We start from the raw sequence: 23,217 nt of genomic DNA, 5'->3' as shown, positions 1-23,217 counted from the left end.
AAAATACAGGTTAATAGGAACTTACTTGCCGCAGTTGAAATTTGCATAAGAGATCTCTTCCATAGTGCTGCTTCTTTCTCCTCTGCCCCTGAAATCCCTTTTTGCCATAGAGACAGAAACAGGGACTTTCTCTTTCTCACACTGACTATTTGCCCTGGGTTTATATCCTTCTGTGTCTGTTCCTTTATGAAATTTACATGCATCCCACATGGTAAACAGAGGATTTAGATAAACAGGATCATGAGGGAATGGTCTCTTTTGTTAGAATATGGAGGCACCCTCCAGAGGCTGAATTAAGAACAACTTCAGGAGAAGGATCCATTTAGGAAAGGCGGTCTGTGCAAATGGATTCTGACATACACACCCATATTTATCTTTCCCTTGGGGGTTTCTTACTTGTTGGCCCCACAAAATTCTAGCTCTATCGTGAATTGAAACCCCTCTCCTTTTCTGCTTCTCCTGTTATAACTAAACTAACCTGAAAAAAACCTTTTATAATTGAAAAGACAAATGTATTGGTTTCTGTTTTTCTGAAATTTCTAGTTTTAATGAGGCCAAAATGTTCCTTTATTGAGATAGTGCACTCCCCTCCTCATTTTTCCTGTGGCACATTGCTTCTCCTAACATACTTATTATGCTCTTTTGTATTTACATGTTTGTCTGTTTTTCTCTTACCTCATATACCTCCTTTTTCAAAGTTGCACCCCAAGATCTAGCATAATGCTTCTTAGTACACAGAGTGACTTAATATATATATTTTGCAATCATTATGCTTGAATTCTTTCCCTTCTAGTTATCTGCCTTTCTATAAAGGGTTGGTAAGGCAAGATTTCTTCCTAGAAAGACAGACCTGATTTTTAAAAAGAACTCTCATTCTTTATTCACAGTTAATCTAATAGTATTTTTAACTCTACAGTAACTATTGAGAATGAGAATGCTTACCTTCCCAATAGGGTTGGGAACTAAAGTTTGAAGGTCTGTAATATTCTAGGCACTTTGATACTAAAATCATCCTGTGAGGATAAGTATTGTTATTTGTGTTATAGGTGATTAAACTGAGGTTCAGGAAGCTTAAATGACTTTTCCAGAATTTTATAGCTAGTATGCAATTAAGCTGAAATTTGAGTTGATATTTGCCTTACTCCAAAATTTCTGCTTTTTCTATTGATCCCTGATCTCTCTACAGGTAGGTCAAACATTATAGAATCATAATTTGCATTTTATTAGCATTTTTATATCCTTAAAATCTCAGTTTAGCTTTGGTGGTTTTTTAGATAATTATCATATACAAAATTCTCTCTTTTAAAATATACAACTCAGTGGGGTTTAGTATATTTACAATGTTGTGCCATCATTAATTCCAGAACATTTCATCACCCCAAAAAGAAACCCTGAGCCTATTAATAGTTATTCCCTCTTGTCTTTATCCTGGCAACCACTAATCTATTTTATGTCTATCTGAATTTGTCCACTGAGGATATTACAATCAATTGAATTATGAATATGTGGTGTGGCCCTTTGTGTATGATGGCTTTTACCTTACTATGTTTTAAGTTTCATGACATCTGCTGGAGCAGATGTCAGTACTTCATTTCTTTTTATGTCTGACTTAAATTTCTTTTTTTTTTAATTTTTTAAAAATTTTTATTTATTTATGATAGTCACACAGAGAGAGAGAGAGAGAGAGAGAGAGAGAGAGGCAGAGACTTAAGCAGGGTCCATGCACGGGAGCCAAACGTGGGATTTGATCCCGGGTCTCCAGGATCACGCCCTGGGCCAAAGGCAGGCACTAAACCGCTGCGCCACCCAGGGATCCCTCTGACTTAAATTTCATTATATGGATATACAACTTACTATTCCATCTTTTTTTTTTTTAACTTTTTAAAGTTTTACTCATTTAAGTAATGTAAGTAATCTCTACACCCCATGTGGGCTCAAACTCATGACCCCGAGATGAAGAGTTGCTTACTCTTCCAACTGAGTTAGCCAGGCACCCCTATTGTCCATCTTTTAAATTATAACCATCGTAGTAGTGGTTATGGACTGGTATCTCACTATGGTTTTGATTTGCATTTCTCAGTAATTAGTGATATTGAACAACTTTTCATATACTTGTTGGCCATTTGTATATCTTTCTGGGAGATATGTCTTTTCAAATCTTTTGCCCATTTTAAATTAGATTTCTGTCCTTTTATTACTGACTTAGTTATAAGTTAAAATTATCATTGAGTTTTAAAAATATATGTTCTGGTTACTAGTCCCTAATCAGATGAGTTCCAATTTTTTTTCGAATTTTGTGGATTGTCGTTTCACTTTCTTGATAGTATATTTTGATGTACAAAACTTGAGATTTGTATAAAGTCTAATGCATTTTTTGTTTGGTTGAGAAGCTATTGCCTAATCCAAAGTCAAAGATGTTCTCATTCATTTGGGGAATATAAATAATAGTGAAAGGGAATATAAGGGAAGGGAGAAGAAATGTGTGGGAAATATCAGGAAGGGAGACAGAACATAAAGACTCCTAACTCTGGGAAACGAACTAGGGGTGGTGGAAGGGGAGGAGGGCAGGGGGTTGGGGGGAATGGGTGACCAGCACTGAGGGGGACACTTGACGGGATGAGCACTGGGTGTTTTTCTGTATGTTGGTAAATTGAACACCAATAAAAATTAATTTATTAAAAAAAAAGATGTTCATATGTTTTCTTCATAGAGTTTTATAGTTCTAACTCTTACATTTAGGTTTTTGGTTCATTTTTGGTTCATATTTATTTTTGTTTGTTGGTTGTACACTTGTCTAAGCAACAATTGGTGACTATTTTTTCCTCCATTGACTTGTTTTGGTACCCTTGTCAAAAATCAATTGACTATGACACAATGTCAACAAAAAAAACAAATAACCGAGTTAAAAATGGGCAAAGGATTTGGATAAACATTTCTCCAAAGAAGGTATACCAATAGCCACCAAGCATAGGAAGAGATGCCAATATCACTAATCATTAAAGAAATGCAAATCAAAATTATAATGAAATACCAATCATCTCACACCCATTAAGATGGGCACTAAAATAGAAAAGAAAATATGTTGGCAAGGATATGCAGAAATTATAACCTTGATGCAATGTTAATAGGAATGAAAACCATTTGGAGATTCCTTTAAAAATTAAAAGTAAGGGGTTCCTGGGTGGCTCAGCCAGTTAAACGTCTGCCTTCGGCTCAGGTCATGATCTCAGGCCCCATATTGGGCTCCCTGCTCAGTGAGGAGCCTGCTTCTCCCTCTTCCTTTGCAGCTCCCCCTGCTTGTGCTCTCTCTGCTTCTCAAATAAATAAGTAGAATCTTTAAAAAAGATGAAAGTGTGTATATATACATTTATATTTGTGCAGAAGGTGTCTAGAGAGATAAAGCAAAAAGAAAGAGTTAACTGTGGGATCCTCAGGGGAACTTCACATTTTTTATATAATACCTTAACTGTTATTTTATTTTTAAGCTTTTGTTTATTGTTTTATTTGAGAGAGAGCTGGAGCAGGGGGTGGGTGGGGACAGGCAGAATGGAGAGGGAGAAGCAGATTCCCTTCTGAACATGGAGCCCAATATGGGGCTCGATCCCAGGACCCTGAGATCATGACTTGAGCCAAAGGCAGACGCTTAACCTACTTAGCCACCCAGGTGCCCCAAGAATATTGCATCTTAACAGCATTCAGTCTTTCAGTCCATGAGTACAGATGTCTTTCCACTTATTTCAGTCTTTAGTTTCTGTCAATAATGCTTTGTACTTTTCTTGTACAAGTACACCTCTTTTGTTAGGTATGTTCCTATCTCAGGTTAGTTTTTTTTATCATTTATAAGCCCTTTATAAGTTTAGGCCATTTTCAAAAAGACTCAGTACTAAAGTTTTCATCATGTTTCTGGTACTGTGTTTCTTTGGAACACTACCCCTATGACACATGTTGCAATTCATGCTCTCTCTTGCCCTCCCCGCCCCCATGCATAATACTCAGTCTTATTCCACGCATCTCCTCCTCCATTTCTCCCAAGATATTAAAGGTTGTTGTTTGACTTTCTTCATCTTCATAAGTAGTCTAGATATAGAAGTCTCATTTCTGATACCATCTACATCCCTAAAAAATTGTGATGCTAAATCAAGATTTGTGGCTCTCCCTATAAATTTGTTTTGAGGGACACCTGGGTGGCTCAGCAGTTGAGCGTCTGCCTTTAGCTCAGGGCATGATCCCGGGGTTCCAGGATTGAGTCCTGCATTGGGCTCCCTGCATGGAGTCTGCTTTTTCCTCTTCCTGTGTCTCTGCCTCTCTCTGTGTCTCTCATGAATGAATAAATAAAATCTTTAAAAAAATAAATTTGTTTTGATTATAGATTGCATCAACCTGGTGTCTTCCTCCTTGTACAAAAGTGGAATGAAAGATATTTTATCTCAGAGCCCAATGGCCAGAAGTAAATTCATATTTATAGGTTTGTAAAGTAATTGGGAAGTTTTTTTGTACCTAACAGAATTTCACAGTCTCAAGCTACAAATACTGATTTCATACCTCATGACAACGCTAATCACAGGATATTCCTTTTTTTTTTTTAAAGATTTTATTGATTTATTCATGAGAGACACAGAGAGAGGGAGGCAGAGACATAGGCAGGGGGAGAAGCAGGCTCTATGCAGGGAGCCCGACCTGGGACTTGATCGATCCCAGGTCTCCAGGATCACATGATGGGCCGGAGGCGGCACTAAACCGCTGAGCCACCTGGGCTGCCCTCATAGGATAGTCCTATGTGTAATGTTTAAAGCTGGAATGTAGAAATGCAAAAAAAAAAAAAAAAAAAAAAAGAGAGAGAGAGAGAGAGAGAGAAAGATTTAAAAATAGTGGCTACCAGACATCAGAGTGCAAAATGTTGTAAGGGTTAGGTGCAAATCCCACTTGCAGAGATCACAAATCTAGATTTTCTTGTAGTGTCCTAGACTCACGGGTGGTCCAGAAACTATTTTGAGAAAATTGCTCTATAGTATCAATAACGTACCATGCTTGGGACCACTCGGTATGAACATAAATCATAACTTAGTACCCTTGAATGAGTAAGAAGCATGAGACTCAGGGAACATCTTAAAGTTTGAACAAAGCTTGCTTTTTTTTTTTTTTTTTTTTTTTGCTGCATTCACAATAATTTCCATGGTTTAGACTTGAATTACAGTAGTTCAGGCCACAGATTTAACATGAGAATGAAAATAATCCCACTATACTGTGAATTTTATGTAGCCTTACCTGAATTAAATATGCTTCCCCCATGTTCTGTTTGTATGATTTTTCACCTTGCCATTCTAGCTAATAAACATGCATTACTTCCAATGATCAAGTCAACTATAGTTTACTAATTTCTAAAGGTTGACTCTGACAGAAGGGAAGGTAACTAGGGTCTGAAAGAATCATATGTACTTCTGAATGTTCATTTATGTAATCTTTGAATTAACTCTGAACGTAATTTGTTCCTTCTCATTGATCCACCCAGCATCTAATAAACATCTGCTTATGCCAGGAACTATTATATATAAGTGGTGCTAGGAATACCACAGTGAACAAGATATTTTAAAAGTTCCTTGCACTAATAACTGGGTAAGTGGGTTTGCCAATGCTGGATGGAAGACCATAAACATTAGGAACATAGTAAGTGCTATGAAAAGTCTATGTGAGGAAATAGAGAGTGACAGAAACTGGGAAGAGAGTTTTTGGTTGTGGTTATTTTTTTTTTTCATTTAAAAGATAGTGAACAGTAGGGGGCGCCTGAGTGTCTCAGTCAGTTTAGCCTCCAACTCCTGATTTCCGCTCAGGTCATGATTTTAGGACTAGGGGATGGGGCCCCATGTCAGGCTCCATGCTCAGCAGAGTCTGCTTGTCCCTCTCCCTCTGCTCTCCCCCCTCACGCACATGTGCGCTGTCTCAAATAAATAAATAAATGGATCAAATCTTTTTTTAAAAAAAGATGGTGAGCAGTAGGATTTAAGCAGAAAGATCTTAGCACTTGTTCAGTTTCTGGCGTACGCCATAAAATAGTAGTGAAAATGCCATCTGAAAAGGATCTTCTACTCATTCAAGTTTAGAACTGTTAAAAACAGAACTTTTCTTCTGATGAAATCTGATGCAGAAATTCAACATGTAAGAACAGTGCAGCTGTGGTTGAAATTCAAGAGTAGTGGATGCACCCTTTCCTCTCCTAGTACCTTGGGAGCTCCATTAGGGAACCCAGAACATGTGGAAAATCACTCATCAGTTTGCAGATGAGTAAATTAAAGCTAAGAGACCTTAAGTCACTGCCTGTAATCACTGAGCCAGTTAGCTACTTAGATGGAAATGCTCTTTCCATCTTATCCATTCAGAAACTGTTTGAGCATCGATTGTGTGTCAGTGCCATGCTAGGAGAATTCTGTGGATGTGTCCAGGAACGAAGGAAGAACAAGCTCCTGACCTCAAGAAGTTTTTATTATAGTAGGAGGAGATAAGAAAATAGGCAATTTATAATATAGGGTGGAGTGTAGTAATAACATCTTCCATGTGGAAGCTCAGGAAAAGCTCTGCAGGAACTGATTTCTTAAATAATAATTTGGAGTTTGACCAATAAAGAGGAACTGCACTCGTATACTTAAATGAAGATAAGCCCCAAATGCAGTCATTATCAGTATCAGGATGCTTTTCACTGTAAATAACAGAGGTCATCCAAATACATAATAGTAAGACCCAAGGTAGTATATGCTTCTAGGGTTGTTTAATTCAGTGTTCCTGGTTGTTTTTTTGTTTTTTGTTTTAAGATTTTATTTATTTATTTGAGACCATGCACCAGTGAGGAAGGGCAGAGGCAGAGGGAGAAGTGGACAAGAATCTCAAGCAGACTCCTCTCTGAGCACAGAGCCTGATGTGGGTTTCAGTCTCACAACCCAGAGATCATGGTGTAAGTCAGATGCTTGACTGACTGAGCCACCTGGGCGCCCTTCAGTGTTCCTGTTTAATTCAAGGTTGTGATATTATCAAGAAGAAGGGTTTTTCTCATCTTCCCCCACTTCCATTCTTTTGGTCACAGAATGACTGCTAGAGTTCTAAGGATAATATCCATAGTATCCAGTAGAGACTCCCTTCTTTTCTCTGTTTAAGAGCCAAAGGAACCTTTTAGAATCTTTTTCTAAAGGCCCAAAGAGGCTTCACTGAGGCCTCATTGACCAGAGCTGGTTCACATGCCCATTCTCTAACCAGTTGCCAGCTAGAGAATGGGATTACTAAGATTTATTCAAACTGGTTAGGATTCATCCTGCTGTTTCCTCCTGTTTATGCACAGAAAGATTTTTTTTTTTAAACAGAGCCTTTTGCTGAACATGGAAAATATTTCCATACAGTTGTTCCATGTTCATCACATAGAGATTAATTGCATATATTATCCTTCTTTAAGTACACTAAAAGTAAGAAATCTCAGAGTCACAGTGAGACCAGAGTGTTAGGATAAGTATATCCCAATTGTTCTAATTTGCTTTTAAGGTTTTCTGCTTATCATAACACCTGTCATTTCAGTTTCCCCATCACCTTCAATTACTGCTCAAGTCAGAAATCTTGTTACTTCTTGAAATAGAAAAATAAAAATAAAAAAATAAAAAAAATAAAAAATAAATTCTTGAAATAGAGTCTGAAACCCGATTTTGATTTATTTGCTGCAAAACGAATGCCCACTTCTCTAGGTTTTATTTCCTTTTATAAACACACATCACACACACACACATGGTTGGATATATACAAATGCCATTTCATTATAGTGACTGCAGAATGAATGGAGTTTTTCAGACAGTGGTTCTGTGAGGTCCTTATTTTGGGTGTAATATCCCTTTTACTTGATAAGAATTTAATTTCACAAAATTCTCTCTGTAGAAAAAAAAAAAATTCTCTCTGTAGGAATCACTTCTTATATTTTGAATCTACACTCCAAAACTAACTTACTACAGATGTTTTTCTGGGTATTGAAGCTTATTAGAATAAGAGAAGTGTAATTATGCCTTATAAAGTAAGAAACTCTTGACCATATAGTAATTCTGTCTAAACAAATTATTTTTACTGTTAATCTGAAACTTCTTTGAGATTGCAGGGGATTTACAGCAAACATTTTCCTTACATTTTCTGAAATTCTAGTGACTTTTTTTTCTGGTTTCTAACCTGGAAGATGTAAGCAGGAACTTTTTTATTATTCTTACTCCCCACATGTTGGTGGGATAGGTGATCCGCATGTGCACAGTTATCAGCTGGACTGCGGAGTTATGGCTGACATTTTCATGCTTTCAGTTAATGGGCCCGCATTTTCAAAGTCCTTTTAGTTCAGTGCTTCTGCAAGTCTGACATACCTGTCAAATGCTTGGGGATCTTGTTAAAATGCAGATTCTAAGGTTGACCACACTTTGAGGAACGAAGTCATAATCCTTATCCATGAAATTAGACAAGAACAGGGAAACTTGAAGTCCATTATGTAGATCAAAGATAGGGATCTTTTTTGGAATAGGGATTAGATATGTAGACAATAATCAATTAGACTAGAGCTTACTTTTTTTTGTTATTTCTTCTTTCTCTTCCCCCGCCCACTAACTTCCTTAATAGCTCCATTTATTCAAAGAATTCTTAAGAGTTGGAAATTTTGGATTTTCTAGAGCTAATTTTCTTGGCCTTGAATGAATATTGTTTGAAGGCTATATTTCAGTGTGTACATTATTTGTGGTATTAATTTTAGTATTAATAATTCTGGTGTTATTTATTGCCATTTGTGAAAGAACGATTAATGTTTATGTCATCCATGAGAGGATAATCTTACCTTCCATAGCCTTATTTCTTTTTCTTTTCTTTTTAGAACACTATAAATTGACATTAATTTGCAGTGATTTTTGTTTGGAAAATGGAAAAAAAAGGAATGTGATATTTTAAAGACATTCTTTGGTACTCTGAGCAATTCTGACAGAAATGAGAGTAAACCTGCAAGGGAGGAGACTAGAAATGACCTCAGTGTTTTTCAGTGCCCTCTGGATTTATGGTACATCCATACCATGAACAACATGAGAGGAACTAACTTAGTAAAGGTCAAGTCCATAATAACGTTGACTGAATGATGTTAAATCACTGGATAAACCAGACCTAGAGCCTCCTTTGTGTAAATTCCATCATTTTCTGACTATTGACATATGGTTCGCCAGCAGTTATATTCGGTCAGAAGCAAGATGTTACTGCTGATTTTTTTTAAAATGTTAAGACCTTGATTCATACAGAAAATTATGTAGGTTATGTATAAGAACCTAATATTATCATATGTAACAGTTTTAAAGATTTTTTTTAAAGACTTTATTTATTCATGAGAGATGCAGAGAGAGAGGCAGAGACACTGGCAGAGGAAGAAGCAGGCTCCATGCAGGGAGCCCGATGTGGGAATTGATCCTGGGACTCCGGGATCACGCTCTGAGCCAAAGGCAGACGCTCAACCGCTGAACCACCCAGGTGTCCCAGTTTTAAAGATTTTAAAGACATTTTGATGTTACGGACTAGAATAACAGATTTGAGAGAATTCTAATGTTCAGCAAAGACACTGTAAGTGGTAATATAACTTGGCTTTATGCTTGAGTTGAGCCATCTTTAAGGATTTTAGAAAATATAATCAGAATTTATTGTAACTAGGAGGTAATTGAGTGGCCAAATGGACATGAAGTGAAGAAAAAAGTTAAATTCTTATTAAAGTATAAGGGTTTTTTATTTTTGAAGTTGTGTTTATTTGAGTAATCTCTCCACCCCACATGGGGCTCGAACTCATGATCCCCTTCTGACTGAGCCAGCGAGATGCCCCTTCAAATTATGTTAGAGAGAACTCATTTCAGGGGTTTAAGTTGCAAGAATTTAGTTTTATGTGGAATATCAAATAGCACTATTGAGATTGTCCTGTTTCTCACTATAAAGGTGAAGTATTGTTTTCTGAAACCTGTGTCAGTTTGGATATGTGTATGAAAATAATATGTCTGTGCACCATATGTTTGAATCAAGTATAAATCTATTTCTTCCTTTGGGTAATGTTCAAAAAAAGTTTGAAAGCTGTTGTATCAGAACACAATAAAATGGAAGATTTAACTCCAGTATGGAGAGCTTTCAGTTAAGATGGTGGACAGAGCCAGTATAGGACGCTCTCTTCTTGCTGGTTATATATAGAAACACCAGAGAAAATAACCAGTAAAGGATGGTCTTGACGATGGTGTGGTATTTTTAGAACACACAGAAAGACTTAAGCAAGTAAGGGATTTTCTAGGTGCCAAAAACAAAGAGGAAACTCAGTGAGAGTCAGAGTGAAATCAATAGAGTCTGGCCCTCAGGGGAATAAAACCCAGTTTATATATGACCTAGAGGCCTTGGCGAGCATAGGAATAAGAGTCAAGGCAGAGGCCCCAGACTTAGGTGCTGGAATGAGGCTCGCTCATAAAGCCTAGAAAAAGCTATGCTTCTCAAGATCAGAACCCAGAAAAACGCCTCCCGTTCCCACCCCTTCTGGGCAAAGGAAAAAATTGTACTGTCAGGAATTGGAGACTAGGACCACTATAAGAGGTAAGGGGCCTTAATTTGCAATGCCAATGACCTAAGTCAGAAATACTAAACCTTAAGATGATCCAGAGCCCACAACCCTCTAGAGGTCTTTCCCTGGAAGAACAAGCACAAAACTACCCCATAGATACATCTCTAAATAGAGGGGACCACAGACTCCCTTGGAACTTGACTGCTGCTGCCCATTTGTGACCCAAAACAGCACAGCACATACACAGGAGCCAACTGTTGTGAGAGGCTGCTAGTAGATGATTAATGGTGGAAGGCAGAGTTTTACCCAAGAAACCAGAAATAATTAGAGCAGCCTGAAAAGAACTTTTAAGTTAATCTGCTTAAAATATGGAAGGGAGACTAAGAATTCATTAAATGAATTAAGTATTACTTTAAAAGAGCAGATAGATTTGAAAGAGAAACAAATAGAATTTTTAGAAATAAAATTAGGGGCACCTGGGTGGCTCAGTCATTTAATCATTTCACTCTTGATTTTGGTTCAGGTCGTGATCTCAGGGTTGTGGGAGTGAGCCCTGAGTTATGCTTGAGATTCTTTCTCTCCCTCCCACCACCCCCCTTACAAATAAATGGATCTTAGGGGAAAAATAAATATGAGGATATGCTTTTTTTTTTTTTTTTTTTTTTGTGGACATGCTTTTAAAAAAAGGAATAAAATCTGTATCCAGGGAAATAAATACAAACAATGTAAATGAATTTTAGGAAAATCAAATTATAGAATCTGGAATTTCGAGATTTGCTAAAAAGGTCAGATTATAAGACCAAAGGTAAATTTGAGACGTGATCTTTTGGAAATCTAATACTAATTTAACATTAAAGATCTCATTCTGCCAGACAGTCTAACCTCACAACCTTCCAGTGTATCTCCAAGCATCATCCTTTTAGGATGATGAAACTGTCCCTGCTTTGTCCTCTTGCTATGGAATCAGTACCAGAGAGAAAAATATGACTAATGGCAGTTCCTCTTTCCATTTGTTACTCATAAGACTTTAGGGAAATCACCGTGGCTCTGGCTCCTTATCAAAAGAAAGATGGATCCCCTTGTAATACAGTCTGTTTGTAGAAATTTGCAAAATGAATATTATCAAAGTCTTTACAGTTTAACTCTTTCGGAGTGTACTGTCTTTACTGTTTTGTCTCCCCTCATATGATGTGATATTCTATGACAATATCATCATCATTGTCATTTTATTATTTTGGTCTCTAATAATTGGATAGTTTTCTTTGGACATTTGCTAACATTTGTATATGGTGATCATTATTCATTTGACAGAATATACTTGAAATTGTTTTTCCCTTAAGTGGTACTGAGATCAACTTTGATTTTCCATATTTCTCATGTGCCAGTAGCACACATTTTTAGATGACTAACTATAGTTTGGGGTATGGTTTGTAGCAATAGAATAGACATTTTTCTGCAAAAGGTAACTGGTCCCAATGGGGTTCAAACTTGTGATCTTGGCCTCATTATCACACTTTTGTAACCATCAGACCTAATAGATATATTATATGTATTTCAGTCTGTAATCTTAAAATTGAGTACTATTTTTTTATTACCCAAGGTTCATTTCAAATGTGTAATTAAAAATCACTTTGGGACATTTCTCACTTTTGTTTGATAGTAAAAGTAACAAAAGTAAAGCAGACAGCCAAAGAACCTAACTCACTTTTCATCTTCCCTGTGTTTTCTATGACAGTGAAAGTCACAAAAGTGAAGCTCGCAGGCAAAGAGCCTAACTCACTTTACGGAGAGTGCTCCGGTACCTTTTTCTTTTAGTGAGGCTATAGCAGGTCTGATGTCAGTCACTTTAGAGACCTTTAGACCTCAGTGCTCATTTACTGCTAAAATGTACCAGCTCTGCTTCTGCATTATGAAGATCATCTGTCAACACTTTGAGATATTCTCCTTTGTTATTAAGCTTGTGATGCTCTACACTGTCAGGTTTTTTGCCAATTATAGTTAAGGTACAATGGTGTATTCACCAGATCAAAGTCTCACATTGGCGGTAGAGGAATGATTTGTAAGTCTTTATTCATCTGAATTGTACAATAGAACACCTGAGGAATGCAAATAATCCCTCTGAGGACTCTGCAGGAAAGGCTGTTAAAATGACAGAGTAGAACTATTGTTATTCTGAATTGATGTTTTAGCCAAAGTAATTATTTCTTATCTTGTTGTTTCTTAACAGTTCTGGTTTTATTAGTTATGTTGACCATATTTGTGATACAAAATGTGTGTGATATTTTTATATTCTCCTTTTACCTCGGCTTGTTTTATTTTCATTTTCAATGAATCTGTATTTTGTATGTGGATATATATATGCGCATATATATCCACATACATCTCCAGACACTTGATTCTCACTTGTGTAATAAACATACGTCACTAAGCCACATTGCTTTGTTTGAACATTGTAAGTCTGTGAAGTAACTTAGAATCTCATAAGGTTATTATAGGCAGAAGTATCAGTTTAAATTTTCCCTTGTTCGTGGTGCCTGGCCGGCTCAGTCTGTGGAGCGTGCAACTCCTGATCTCAAGGTTGTGAGTTTGAGCCCCACATTGGGTGTAGAGGTTACTTAAATAAACTCTTTTTAAAAATAGAAAAAATAATAACAGATTTTACCTGTTTTCCTTAACATATCCTTCATAATTTTGGATAAGGAAACATCTGATTTGAATTTCCTATTTTAAAGGACACATCCTGGGATGCCTGGATGGCTCAGCGGTTGAGCATCTGCCTTTGGCTCAGGGCGTGATCCCGGAGATCTGGGATCAAGTCCCACATCAGGCTCCCTGCATGGAGCCTGTTTCTCCTCCCTCTGCTGGTGTCTCTGCCTCTCTTTCTGTGTCTCTCATGAATAAATAAATAAATAAAACCTTAAAAAAAATAAAAGACACATACTTTATTCCAAAATAAACTCTTAGGGATTGGTCCATTCTTTTAGGATGTGACCAAAGGGAAAAAAACATTATGAAGATCAAAAACTGCTGATAGCATTAAATGATTAAATTATAGGTTAGTCTTATATAACAAACATGTATAAATTATTATGTGAATTTTCCATTCCTTTATCCTATGGTAAATCCTACTCAGTAGGCCATATTCTTAATTTTTTAAAAAAAGATTTTATTTATTCAATCATGAAAGAGAAAGAGAGGGAGAGAGAGGCAGAGGCACAGGTAGAGGGAGAAGCAGGCTTCATGCCAGGAGCCTGACATGGGACTCGATTCCAGGTCCCCAGGATCAAGCCCTGGGCTGAGGGTGGCGCTAAACTGCTGAGCCACCGGGGCTGCCCCCATATTCTTAATTTTATAATAACCGATCCCCTCACATTTTCTTTGCTAGGTGAGTTTTGATGAATTTGTGCTTTAGTTTTTGTGTTTCTTTTTCCCTATTATGATATTTTACATTGATTACTTAAAGGATTCCAGCCACAATTTTTTGCCATAATAACTATTAAAACCTTGGTCTAAATGTGGAAGGCTAGTAGAATTACATAAGACTATGGTATGCATTAATATTTTTAACAAAAGTTTCTGTGAAATCTATATTCACTTCTATTGTAAACCCTATTCCAGAATCATAGACATATGATCTATGATTGAGAATGAAAATTAGCCATAGTAACTACTGTTATCCTTAACAGTAATAATCATAATAGTGATGTTTACTATATGCTAGGCATTACTTTCCCAGGTTCATTACAATATAATGTGTACTACAGTTATCTCCATTTTTATAGGTGAGGAAGCTTAGGTTCAGAAGGGTTTGTTAACCTGCCCAGGAAGAAAGAGCTAGCAAAGTGGTAGAATCAGAATCTGGTTAATGTATTCACTACACTTACTTCATTTATGTTCCAACTATTGCTTTGCCAAAATACCCATGATCTAGAAGAAAAAGAAATCACTCAGTAACATCTTTTTGGGCAAGTTGGTGTCTATTCCCTAACTGATTGGGCTTTCTAAACCCTTTGTGATTAAAGGAATTTATTTCCTCTAGTTCTCTTATTTGTGCTCCTGCAAAAGTAAGAACAGTGTGTATACAATCAACTAGGTTTGTAAATCTGTATTTCTGTATGTCTTTATTTATTTAGCAAAAGTCTCCCTGAGAGCCAGGTACTATTGTGAGCTCTTGTTAGTCCAAGAGGGCACTGAACTAGACTTATAAATATCTGGGTGGAACAAATGATTTATTTGGCAAAAACTCCTAAAAATTAGCTGGCGCTTCTTAGGTGTGGTTCCTATATAAACAGAACTTAATGTTTTTGCTTCTTAAAAATTTACCTTATTTTACAGTAAGGAAAATAATAAATCATAAAATTGAGGTTTTCAAGGACACAGGTGTTACTGCTGAACAAATTTAGCGTACTTTAAAAAGTTTTATAATATTTGTATGATGGTTCATATAGATAATGTGCTAACGTAAAACTAGATTACAGTAAAATCTCACGGCATATACCTGAAGCAATTGCTGCCTGTTAATGCCTTGACCTTGGAAAGCTATACACAAAAAGATGGCATCATAAAACCGTGCAATTCTTATGAATATGTATGTGCTACTTGATAATAATGAATGTGGTACAGTCATGCATGCACTACAAGATAATGTTGTGCCCTTTTTTGTCTATAGGTTGATAAAAATTAAAGAGTGGGTGGACAAGTATGACCCAGGTGCCTTGGTCATTCCTTTTAGTGGGGCCTTGGAACTCAAGTTGCAAGAATTGAGTGCTGAGGAGAGACAGAAGTATCTGGAAGCGAACATGACACAAAGGTTAATTAGCATTCATTTTCCCTACACTTTATTATCAACTATTTCCTTGCAGTAATTTAATTGCTTGCGCTGATAGAATAATAAATGACAGAGTAATTACCATTATAAAGAGGGAATCTTCTCCTTTCTTTACCATGAGACAGAGTGAAAAGATTTATTTTAAATTAAGTTTTTAACTGTCATCTGTCATCTCTGTACAGTGTTTTAATTATAACATAGGTATTAGTTATGTATATTTTTGAGAAGGAATGATCGCCAAAACTCTTTCGTCATGTTCAGTGGGGGAGGGAAAGGGTGAATCAGTTGCCTTAATTTTTTCTGAGTAACACTAATATATTGTTTAAACATTGGATTTCAATCAAATAATTTTGCTTTCATGACCCACGTCCTGGAAATAATTAATATTGGAGGAAAATAGTCATAGAATGAGTAGATCAGATTTTTCTCTTTTTTTATAGTAAACAATTCAAAATGATATATTCAGACTAATACAATTAAAACCAATTTTAGAAAGGATTTTTTCAGAAACAGTTACATGCTTTCAGGCCTCTTCAAGTGTATTATGAAAGATGAATGGTCATTTACTAATATCTTTAACATTTCTGCTTGAAATGAATAATTTTAGCTCTATACTGATCTCTGGCACAATCAAGTTATATGTTGAGTGAATTTGTTTCATTTTATTTCAGCGCTTTGCCAAAGATCATTAAGGCTGGGTTTGCAGCACTCCAACTAGAATACTTTTTCACTGCAGGCCCAGATGAAGTACGTGCATGGACCATCAGGGTAAGATTCATACTTATTCATCAGCTATATCCAGTTCCACACTATTGAATTCAGATTGATATCACTGACTTTGAAGTTTGTCATGGTGGCGGTTAGCTAGTCATTACAGATGAGGTTTTTGTCCAGGATAACTTTAATTATTTGTGAGCTGCTGAACAGTGAAAGTGGAGCGGCATTGATTGAGGCAGGTAACAATTGATTCTGCCTATTACATAGTCTGAATTTCTTCATCCTGTAGAATCTGTCTACCCTCCTCCTGTGGTCAGAGATAAGACGCACCAGTATTGTGCTTGCTTAATCTGTGTGACTGGGTTTGTCTGCAGTGAAATTGATGTTGCTTTTCATTTTGTATTCGCTAAGTTTGTTTGGGTTGCGGGTGGTTCTTTCCTCCTTTGCTCTGCTCGGATTACATTTTCAGCAATAAAAGCAATATGACATCATTATGCTCTTCATAGATACACAGTTGGGCTCAAAGAGCTAAACTCAATGTGTAATAATTCATGCTTTTTTATTTGAGTTCATAGAAGTGGTGTTTATTTTTGCAATGTTATATATTCAATCTTTCCTCTTTAAAAATGTGATATGTATTTTAAATATTGATGTATACTGATTACGACCAGAAAGAATGACTAATTTATTCCCAGAGGACAATAGAAACCGTGAACTGTAATGGCTTGCTTTTAAATGTAAATATATTATAATATGGTAGTTTCTATTGAAAAATATTTTTAAATATATGTAGTCCCAAATAGTGTTATAGAATATAGAAATAATGTCATAACTTTTAGAAATACTCAGTGTCTTATGGATTCTTTTATTATGCTTTTTTTAGTATATGCTCCATGATAAATTTTAGTGCTGTTTTGATTTCTGTTTTCACTGACTACCATAATTTATCGTTACATTTATTTTGATTTAATATGGATACAATCACGGAGGCAGTTCAACATAACACTAAATGTGTAAATATGAGATTCACTTTTATTACTTCTCCCCTTTGTAAAAAAATGTTTGATTGACTTCTAACCAAGGTCCTTTTAAATAGACTTAGAAAATAATGTCAAAGCAAATCCAAGTTAGTAAACAAATTGCCATGGTTTATTTTCACTATATATTTTAGAGCCTTAAAACTTCCAAATTTAAGTATATGCAGCAGGGAAGATAACATGTTCTGGGCTTGAAAGTGTGAAAGCTGGTTTATCTTAAGACTGATTGTAAGTATCCATGATTTAATGTGCTGAGATATTTAGTCAGGTAAGCATCAGTGAGTAGCCATATTAACCCAATACATCTTTTATTGTAAAAACTGTGCTTTATAGTGTCAGACTCCTTATCACTTTAACATGCTTTATTAAGCAGCCTTTAGGTCACCATTATTTCTCAAATTTCTTTCCATGGTTGTGTGTGTCTGGAATGTATGTCCTTGTAATTTAACATATGGAGTAATTATAAGACATTTTTCTTCCTATATCAGCTTGAATTTTCCTTCCTGATGGTTACAGGCAGCATGTATTATGTTGAATGTTTGAAAATTTTATTACTAAAATTTTATGAGAATTTCAAAATTATTTGCTGAACATGATTATATGATTTGTTGAAAATGTCTTTAAAATGTCTCTTTATATATTGATTTTTATATGTTCTTTAGATGAGCGGAAATTTTAAGGCTTTTTATCTTTTTAAAACCTTTGATAATTCAGCTTGAAAGTTACTCGAAAATCCTTATTTTTTTCCACTGTGAAGAATAGAAAATCGAATTGAAACCGACACCAAAACTAGACCACTGCATCTAAATCAATACAACTGGATGACTGTTAGGAAAAACAAAGCTATGCTTCTTTAATATCTACTGATCTGTCTGTGCTAAAATCTGCTACACAGACAGTGCCCAGTGTTGAAAATGTACTAATTGTATACCTGACATCTTAACCGTGGTATTAAACTAAGTTTAAGTTGAACCCAACTGCAGATCAGAGAAAAGAAACTCTTCACTTACAATCAATCATCTTAAATGCAATTAGTTTTCTCTGGTCTTTCTTCTCAAAGAAAGGGACGAAGGCTCCTCAAGCTGCAGGAAAGATTCACACAGATTTTGAAAAAGGATTCATTATGGCTGAAGTAATGAAATACGAAGATTTTAAAGAGGAAGGTTCTGAAAATGCAGTCAAGGTAAGGAATTATTTTCTGGTTTCATATTTATAATTTTTACTAATATAAAAATAGTCATGATTAAAATGAATAACTGTCTTTTAAAATGTGTGTCAGGGTTTAGTGTTACTGTCAACTGATTGAAGAGCTTGTAGGCGTTTACGTTCTTTTAGATAATTTTTAAAATGTGTGAGTTGTCCGTATATTTGTGGTGTATATTAATATATTTCTAAAACTGAAAATAGAAATAGTTTTAAATAATTATAAATAATTTCAAAGAGCCTGTTTACTAACCACCAATGAAAAATTATACTTACTACATTTGAATATCTGAAATAGAAATAGAATGGATTATGCTCATGATTAATTCAAGGAAAGAGACAGAAATTTAGTTAAATAAAACCTGCTTGTGCTAGAACTTCATGGTTGTACTTTTTTTTTTTTTTTTTAAGATCATTGGGAATTTGATTTGCTTTCTCAACACTAGAGGGCAGGTCCAAAATTGTGCTTTATTTTAGCTAATAAGTATAATTTGATATGCAGCCACTAACAATGAAGCAGTGCTATACATGAGTAATAAATGATTTTTTTTAATGTAAATTTGGCTGCAAGCTTAATTTTGTTTGGCTTTATTGGGTTTTACTTGGCAAAATCTAGTACTGTGTCGTTTCTAATCGATAAATAGGTCAAGTGATTAAACTGACATTGTAGGAAGGCTTCTTTAATTTAATTTGATATTTGAAGACGACCGTAGAAAATATTACAGAAATTAAAGAGGTCTCTCATGTGTTTACTATTTCGTAGTTTAAAAGGAATGCAAAAAAGTTTATTTCAAGTTTAGTTTATTCTCATTGGTAATCATTGAAACAATCATACTGAACAGCAGGACTTTAATAGAACTGTTGGAACCCCAGGAAGAGGAGGGAAAAATCTTGGTATAATTGGTTCAATGTAGAGTGAGAGCCATTTTGTTTTCTTAAGTGGAGTGAAAGAAGTTACATTTTATAACTAAACAAAGTCATTAACTTTTTAATGGTGTCATTTGTATCGATTGGTACGAAAATATTGAGATTGAACTTTGTCAGGAATACTAATCAGACTTGGAAAATCTCAGATTATTTTTCAACATGCTACATTATGTTGGCATATGTATTTTTCATAAAGTAAAGATTGATTAAAATAAGAATATTTTTCTGTTACTGGAATTCAGGAAGCGACGCTTCTTCTCTATACTGTCACGTATAAACCTGTTTTACGAATCCATAATCGATGTCTATGTTATAATAAACTTGAAAGATACGTAAATTGGGAATGCTTCCTTGCACAATACAGAGAAACCTCATAATATGTAATAAAATACTATTTCTTGCTTGTAGAAATGCTTAACACTAACTGGAAGCTTTTATACTATAAATTAGAAAAGATTGACCTCTGGCTTTTAAGCTTAGAATACCATTAAGTATTTTATGTGATTTTTAATCTCCAAAACTAGCATTTCAGAATTTGAACTCCCAAGTAGAGGTTTTATGAATCACTTTATGCTCTCTTACTCAACAAATATTTACTTGTATCTTATCAAGTAGGTTTCAAGTTTGAGAGCAAGATTGTGTGTGTGTGTGTGTGTGTGTGTGTGTGCGCGCGCGCGTGTATTTCTAACACCAGTGCAGCATAACTAATTTAATGCCAGTGCTGTGAACTATATACTGAATAGCTCTGTGTGGGCTTTGTAGTCTACAGGGATATCACATTATTAGCAATCATATCTGCTTAGGCAAAGCTGGCTTCTACAGATGGCTGCTTTCAAGTGCAAATGAACTGGTTAGACGTGTCTTGTTTAATACATACTCAAGATTCACAAATGGGTATTGATTTTTTTTTCAACCAGTGTTTCTGATAGCAGTGGAAATGGATTAAATGGTCTCTAGAGAATTTAAAGGAACACTGTCACCTTTAATTAGTAGTAAACTTGAGTGGTAACAAAGTATATAAACTTACAGTAATATGTCACGTCAATATGTATTTGATTTAAATTGTCTATATAGTTTTATAACAGTGGGCTTTAGATTCTCAAAATAAGTAGCATATGGCCTCCAATATATCACATGTCTTTACAGAAATCATGTGAATGTGGGGATGTGGCATATGTGTATATCTGTATGTTTTAGAATGTTAGGGTATCTTAGTTTTTGAACAAATTAGCTCCGGTTCAATAGCACATTATCAGTAGGTGATTTTTAATATGTAGCCTGGACATTTAAAAATGTGCTTACTAGGGCTCTGTGATCTGGTTTGTTGATTTTGACCTCAGATGTATGGTCTTTGTTAGTGTTGTTTCTGATTAGCATAATTGCACTTGACTTTGAACATTCTTATCAATATCTTCAAAGAGAAGTACTAATCTTATTGGGCAAAGGTTTCATGTTCTCAACAAATTCTAACAGAAAAAAAAACACTTTGGAGAATTTTTTCCAAAAGATCCTCGAGTTCTTGTTGAGTGGTCGATGGTGGGGTCATGTGGGACTGTGTCAGTGGTGTGCAGTGTTAAGTGTAGATGCCAAAGAGCCTGTTGTGCTCAGGGTGAAGTGTGTGTGTGCTGTGCCTGGGGTGAACCTGGGTCTCTGGAACTGCTGCTTGTTTGTATTAGAATTACTGGCGGATTGCACTTCTGGATCTGCATACCAGCAGGTGGAATCAGTTGCTTTGCCAACTAATTTACAAGTGGGAAAAGTGTCTGCAGTTCCAACCTGTTAGAGTCTGCTTGAAATGAGGGCCGTTAGTAAACTTCTTCATGGTGAATTCTAGCACACATCACTGTGTATGGTCACTGTCAAGACTAAATAAAAAGCCACAAGGAAATAATTCAAAATCTGTACACTAAGATTGATAGTAGTTTTCCTTGTAGCAAACTCCTTTTGGCATTACCAGTATCACCAAATAATTTCCTTAAGCAAAATAAAGTAGCTTCAAACTAGTTATATAGTCTTTGCTCCCTGCCTGGTTTGATCTGTTTTGTTACAGTGACTTGGTGGATGTTTGCAGACACATCAGAAATGTACCATAAACAGCATGTAATGAAACTTAATGATATTGGTATAATTACATTTATATACCAACAATTTAGTAGAGAATACATTATGATTATGTACGTATGGAAAATCTAGTTCTGCCCAGATCAGGAGTACTTTGCTTCTCTCCAAGTCTAGTTTTGAACTTAGGTATTTTCCTATATTTCTATTTTTGTTTAATATGACCCAAGAAGTAGAATACTTTTTGCATCTACTGCTGTCATTTACTTCATGTGTTTCATTGTAAGATAACCCATTTCCTCTCTATCTCCACTTTACAGGCTGCTGGAAAGTACAGACAACAAGGCAGAAATTATATTGTTGAAGATGGAGATATTATCTTCTTCAAATTTAATACACCCCAGCAACCGAAGAAGAAATAAATTTTAGCTATTGTTCGGATAAATGTACAACTTCCTAAAAGGGATATGATTTTTTAAAATTAAAATTTCTGAAAACTGAGGGACAAATAAAGTTAGGGGAATCTTCTAAAAACAGAATTATTTTTGTTTTAAAATTAAAATACTGTGTACCTCCAATGAAATGCAAGTTCACTGAATGTGAACAGCTTTGCTTTTCACGTGATTAAGACCCTACTCCAAATTGTAGAAGCTTTTCAGGAACCATATTACTCTCATGATACTTCATTAATCTCCATCATGTATGCCAAGCCTGACACATTTGACAGTGAGGACAATGTGGCTTGCTCCTTTTTGAATCTACAGATAATGCATGTTTTACAGTACTCCAGATGTCTACACTCAATAAAACATTTGACAAAACCAGCCTTGGTGTGTTTGGGGATGTCTGTATTGACTGGCTGTGGTGTGCTGAATGCGATACGGCACCTGGTGGTTGCTGATTACAGAATTTTAAGGCGTGTGTATGACACAGTAACTGGCAGTGTGGGGCAGCTGCAATTGTATCTTAAAAGTGAGTCTTTCATGGGAATCAGAAGAATAGTATACCAGGGATTTGTCTCAAGAAAGTTAATTAATTTGTAGATGGACATTTTTTTGAGAGATGATAGCAATGACGTTACAAAGGATATAACATAGACTGCGACCAAAAAGAAAACAATGCTGGAAAAAAAATTCTGCTTCAAAAACTAAGGGATTTTTGGTGACTTTCTGACTATACTGAGGAGTGTATTCATTTTTAATATTTCCTCCGATATTATGGAATTATTGTGAAAACTAACCCCGGAAAACTAACCCATTTGTGGGTTATATTCTTGTTTCAATTCCATAGTGAATAGAAAAGTTTGGCTGTGGAACTATAAAAGATTAGGACTTGTAAACTATAACTTTTCTTATATTTGCTATTCAGATACTTTAGACGAGTTGAAATTTTAGTATGCGTAAGTTAAGTGCTTTCGAAAATCATAGCAGAAATTTCTGAAAGAAAATAGTAACAAACTTGGGTATTTGGACACACTTTGGCACCTTTACCTTCTTCTCTTATGATGATAGTACAGTATTCTCATCCCTGAGCCTCACTTTCTCTCCCATGTTCACATTCCTACACGACCTCCCTTGGCCCTTTCGCAGTTGTCTGTGATCACAGAACCATTTCGGTAGAATGCAGATTCACAGCCCATCATCGTATTACTTTGTCACGTTACAGGTAAGGAAGTATCAACACACATGCAAACTTAACACTGAAGTTATTTAGCATAGCACAAAAGGCAAGAAAAGAAGTAATTTTAAAGGAAATCTGGTTTTACACAGGAGAGGATATTTAAAGAGGATTTGGTTAAGTAATGAATATAATTTAGAAGCTCTCTACTGAGTGTGTTCCTTTTGAGAATCAAATGCTGGTCTTCTAACATAAAAATTAGTAAA

The 23,217-nt window shown here is 35.5% G+C and overlaps 1 protein-coding gene across 1 annotated transcript in view; it reads left to right on the top strand.

Moving 5' to 3' along the window:
- Window positions 1-22,158, top strand: part of OLA1 (Obg like ATPase 1) — a 163,869-nt gene extending 141,711 nt beyond the window's left edge. Inside the window, exons 8-11 of the mRNA XM_041723246.1 lie at window positions 15,234-15,374; window positions 16,064-16,160; window positions 18,207-18,329; window positions 21,655-22,158. Coding sequence (XP_041579180.1) covers window positions 15,234-15,374; window positions 16,064-16,160; window positions 18,207-18,329; window positions 21,655-21,756 — 463 coding nt within the window. The 3' untranslated portion in view covers window positions 21,757-22,158. The remainder of the gene's footprint in view (window positions 1-15,233; window positions 15,375-16,063; window positions 16,161-18,206; window positions 18,330-21,654) is intronic.
- Window positions 22,159-23,217: the final 1,059 nt, after the last annotated feature.

Source organism: Vulpes lagopus, chromosome 11 (genome assembly GCF_018345385.1).
Source record: "Vulpes lagopus strain Blue_001 chromosome 11, ASM1834538v1, whole genome shotgun sequence".
Classification (NCBI taxonomy): domain Eukaryota; kingdom Metazoa; phylum Chordata; class Mammalia; order Carnivora; family Canidae; genus Vulpes; species Vulpes lagopus.
This window is presented reverse-complemented; position numbering and strand designations above follow the sequence as displayed.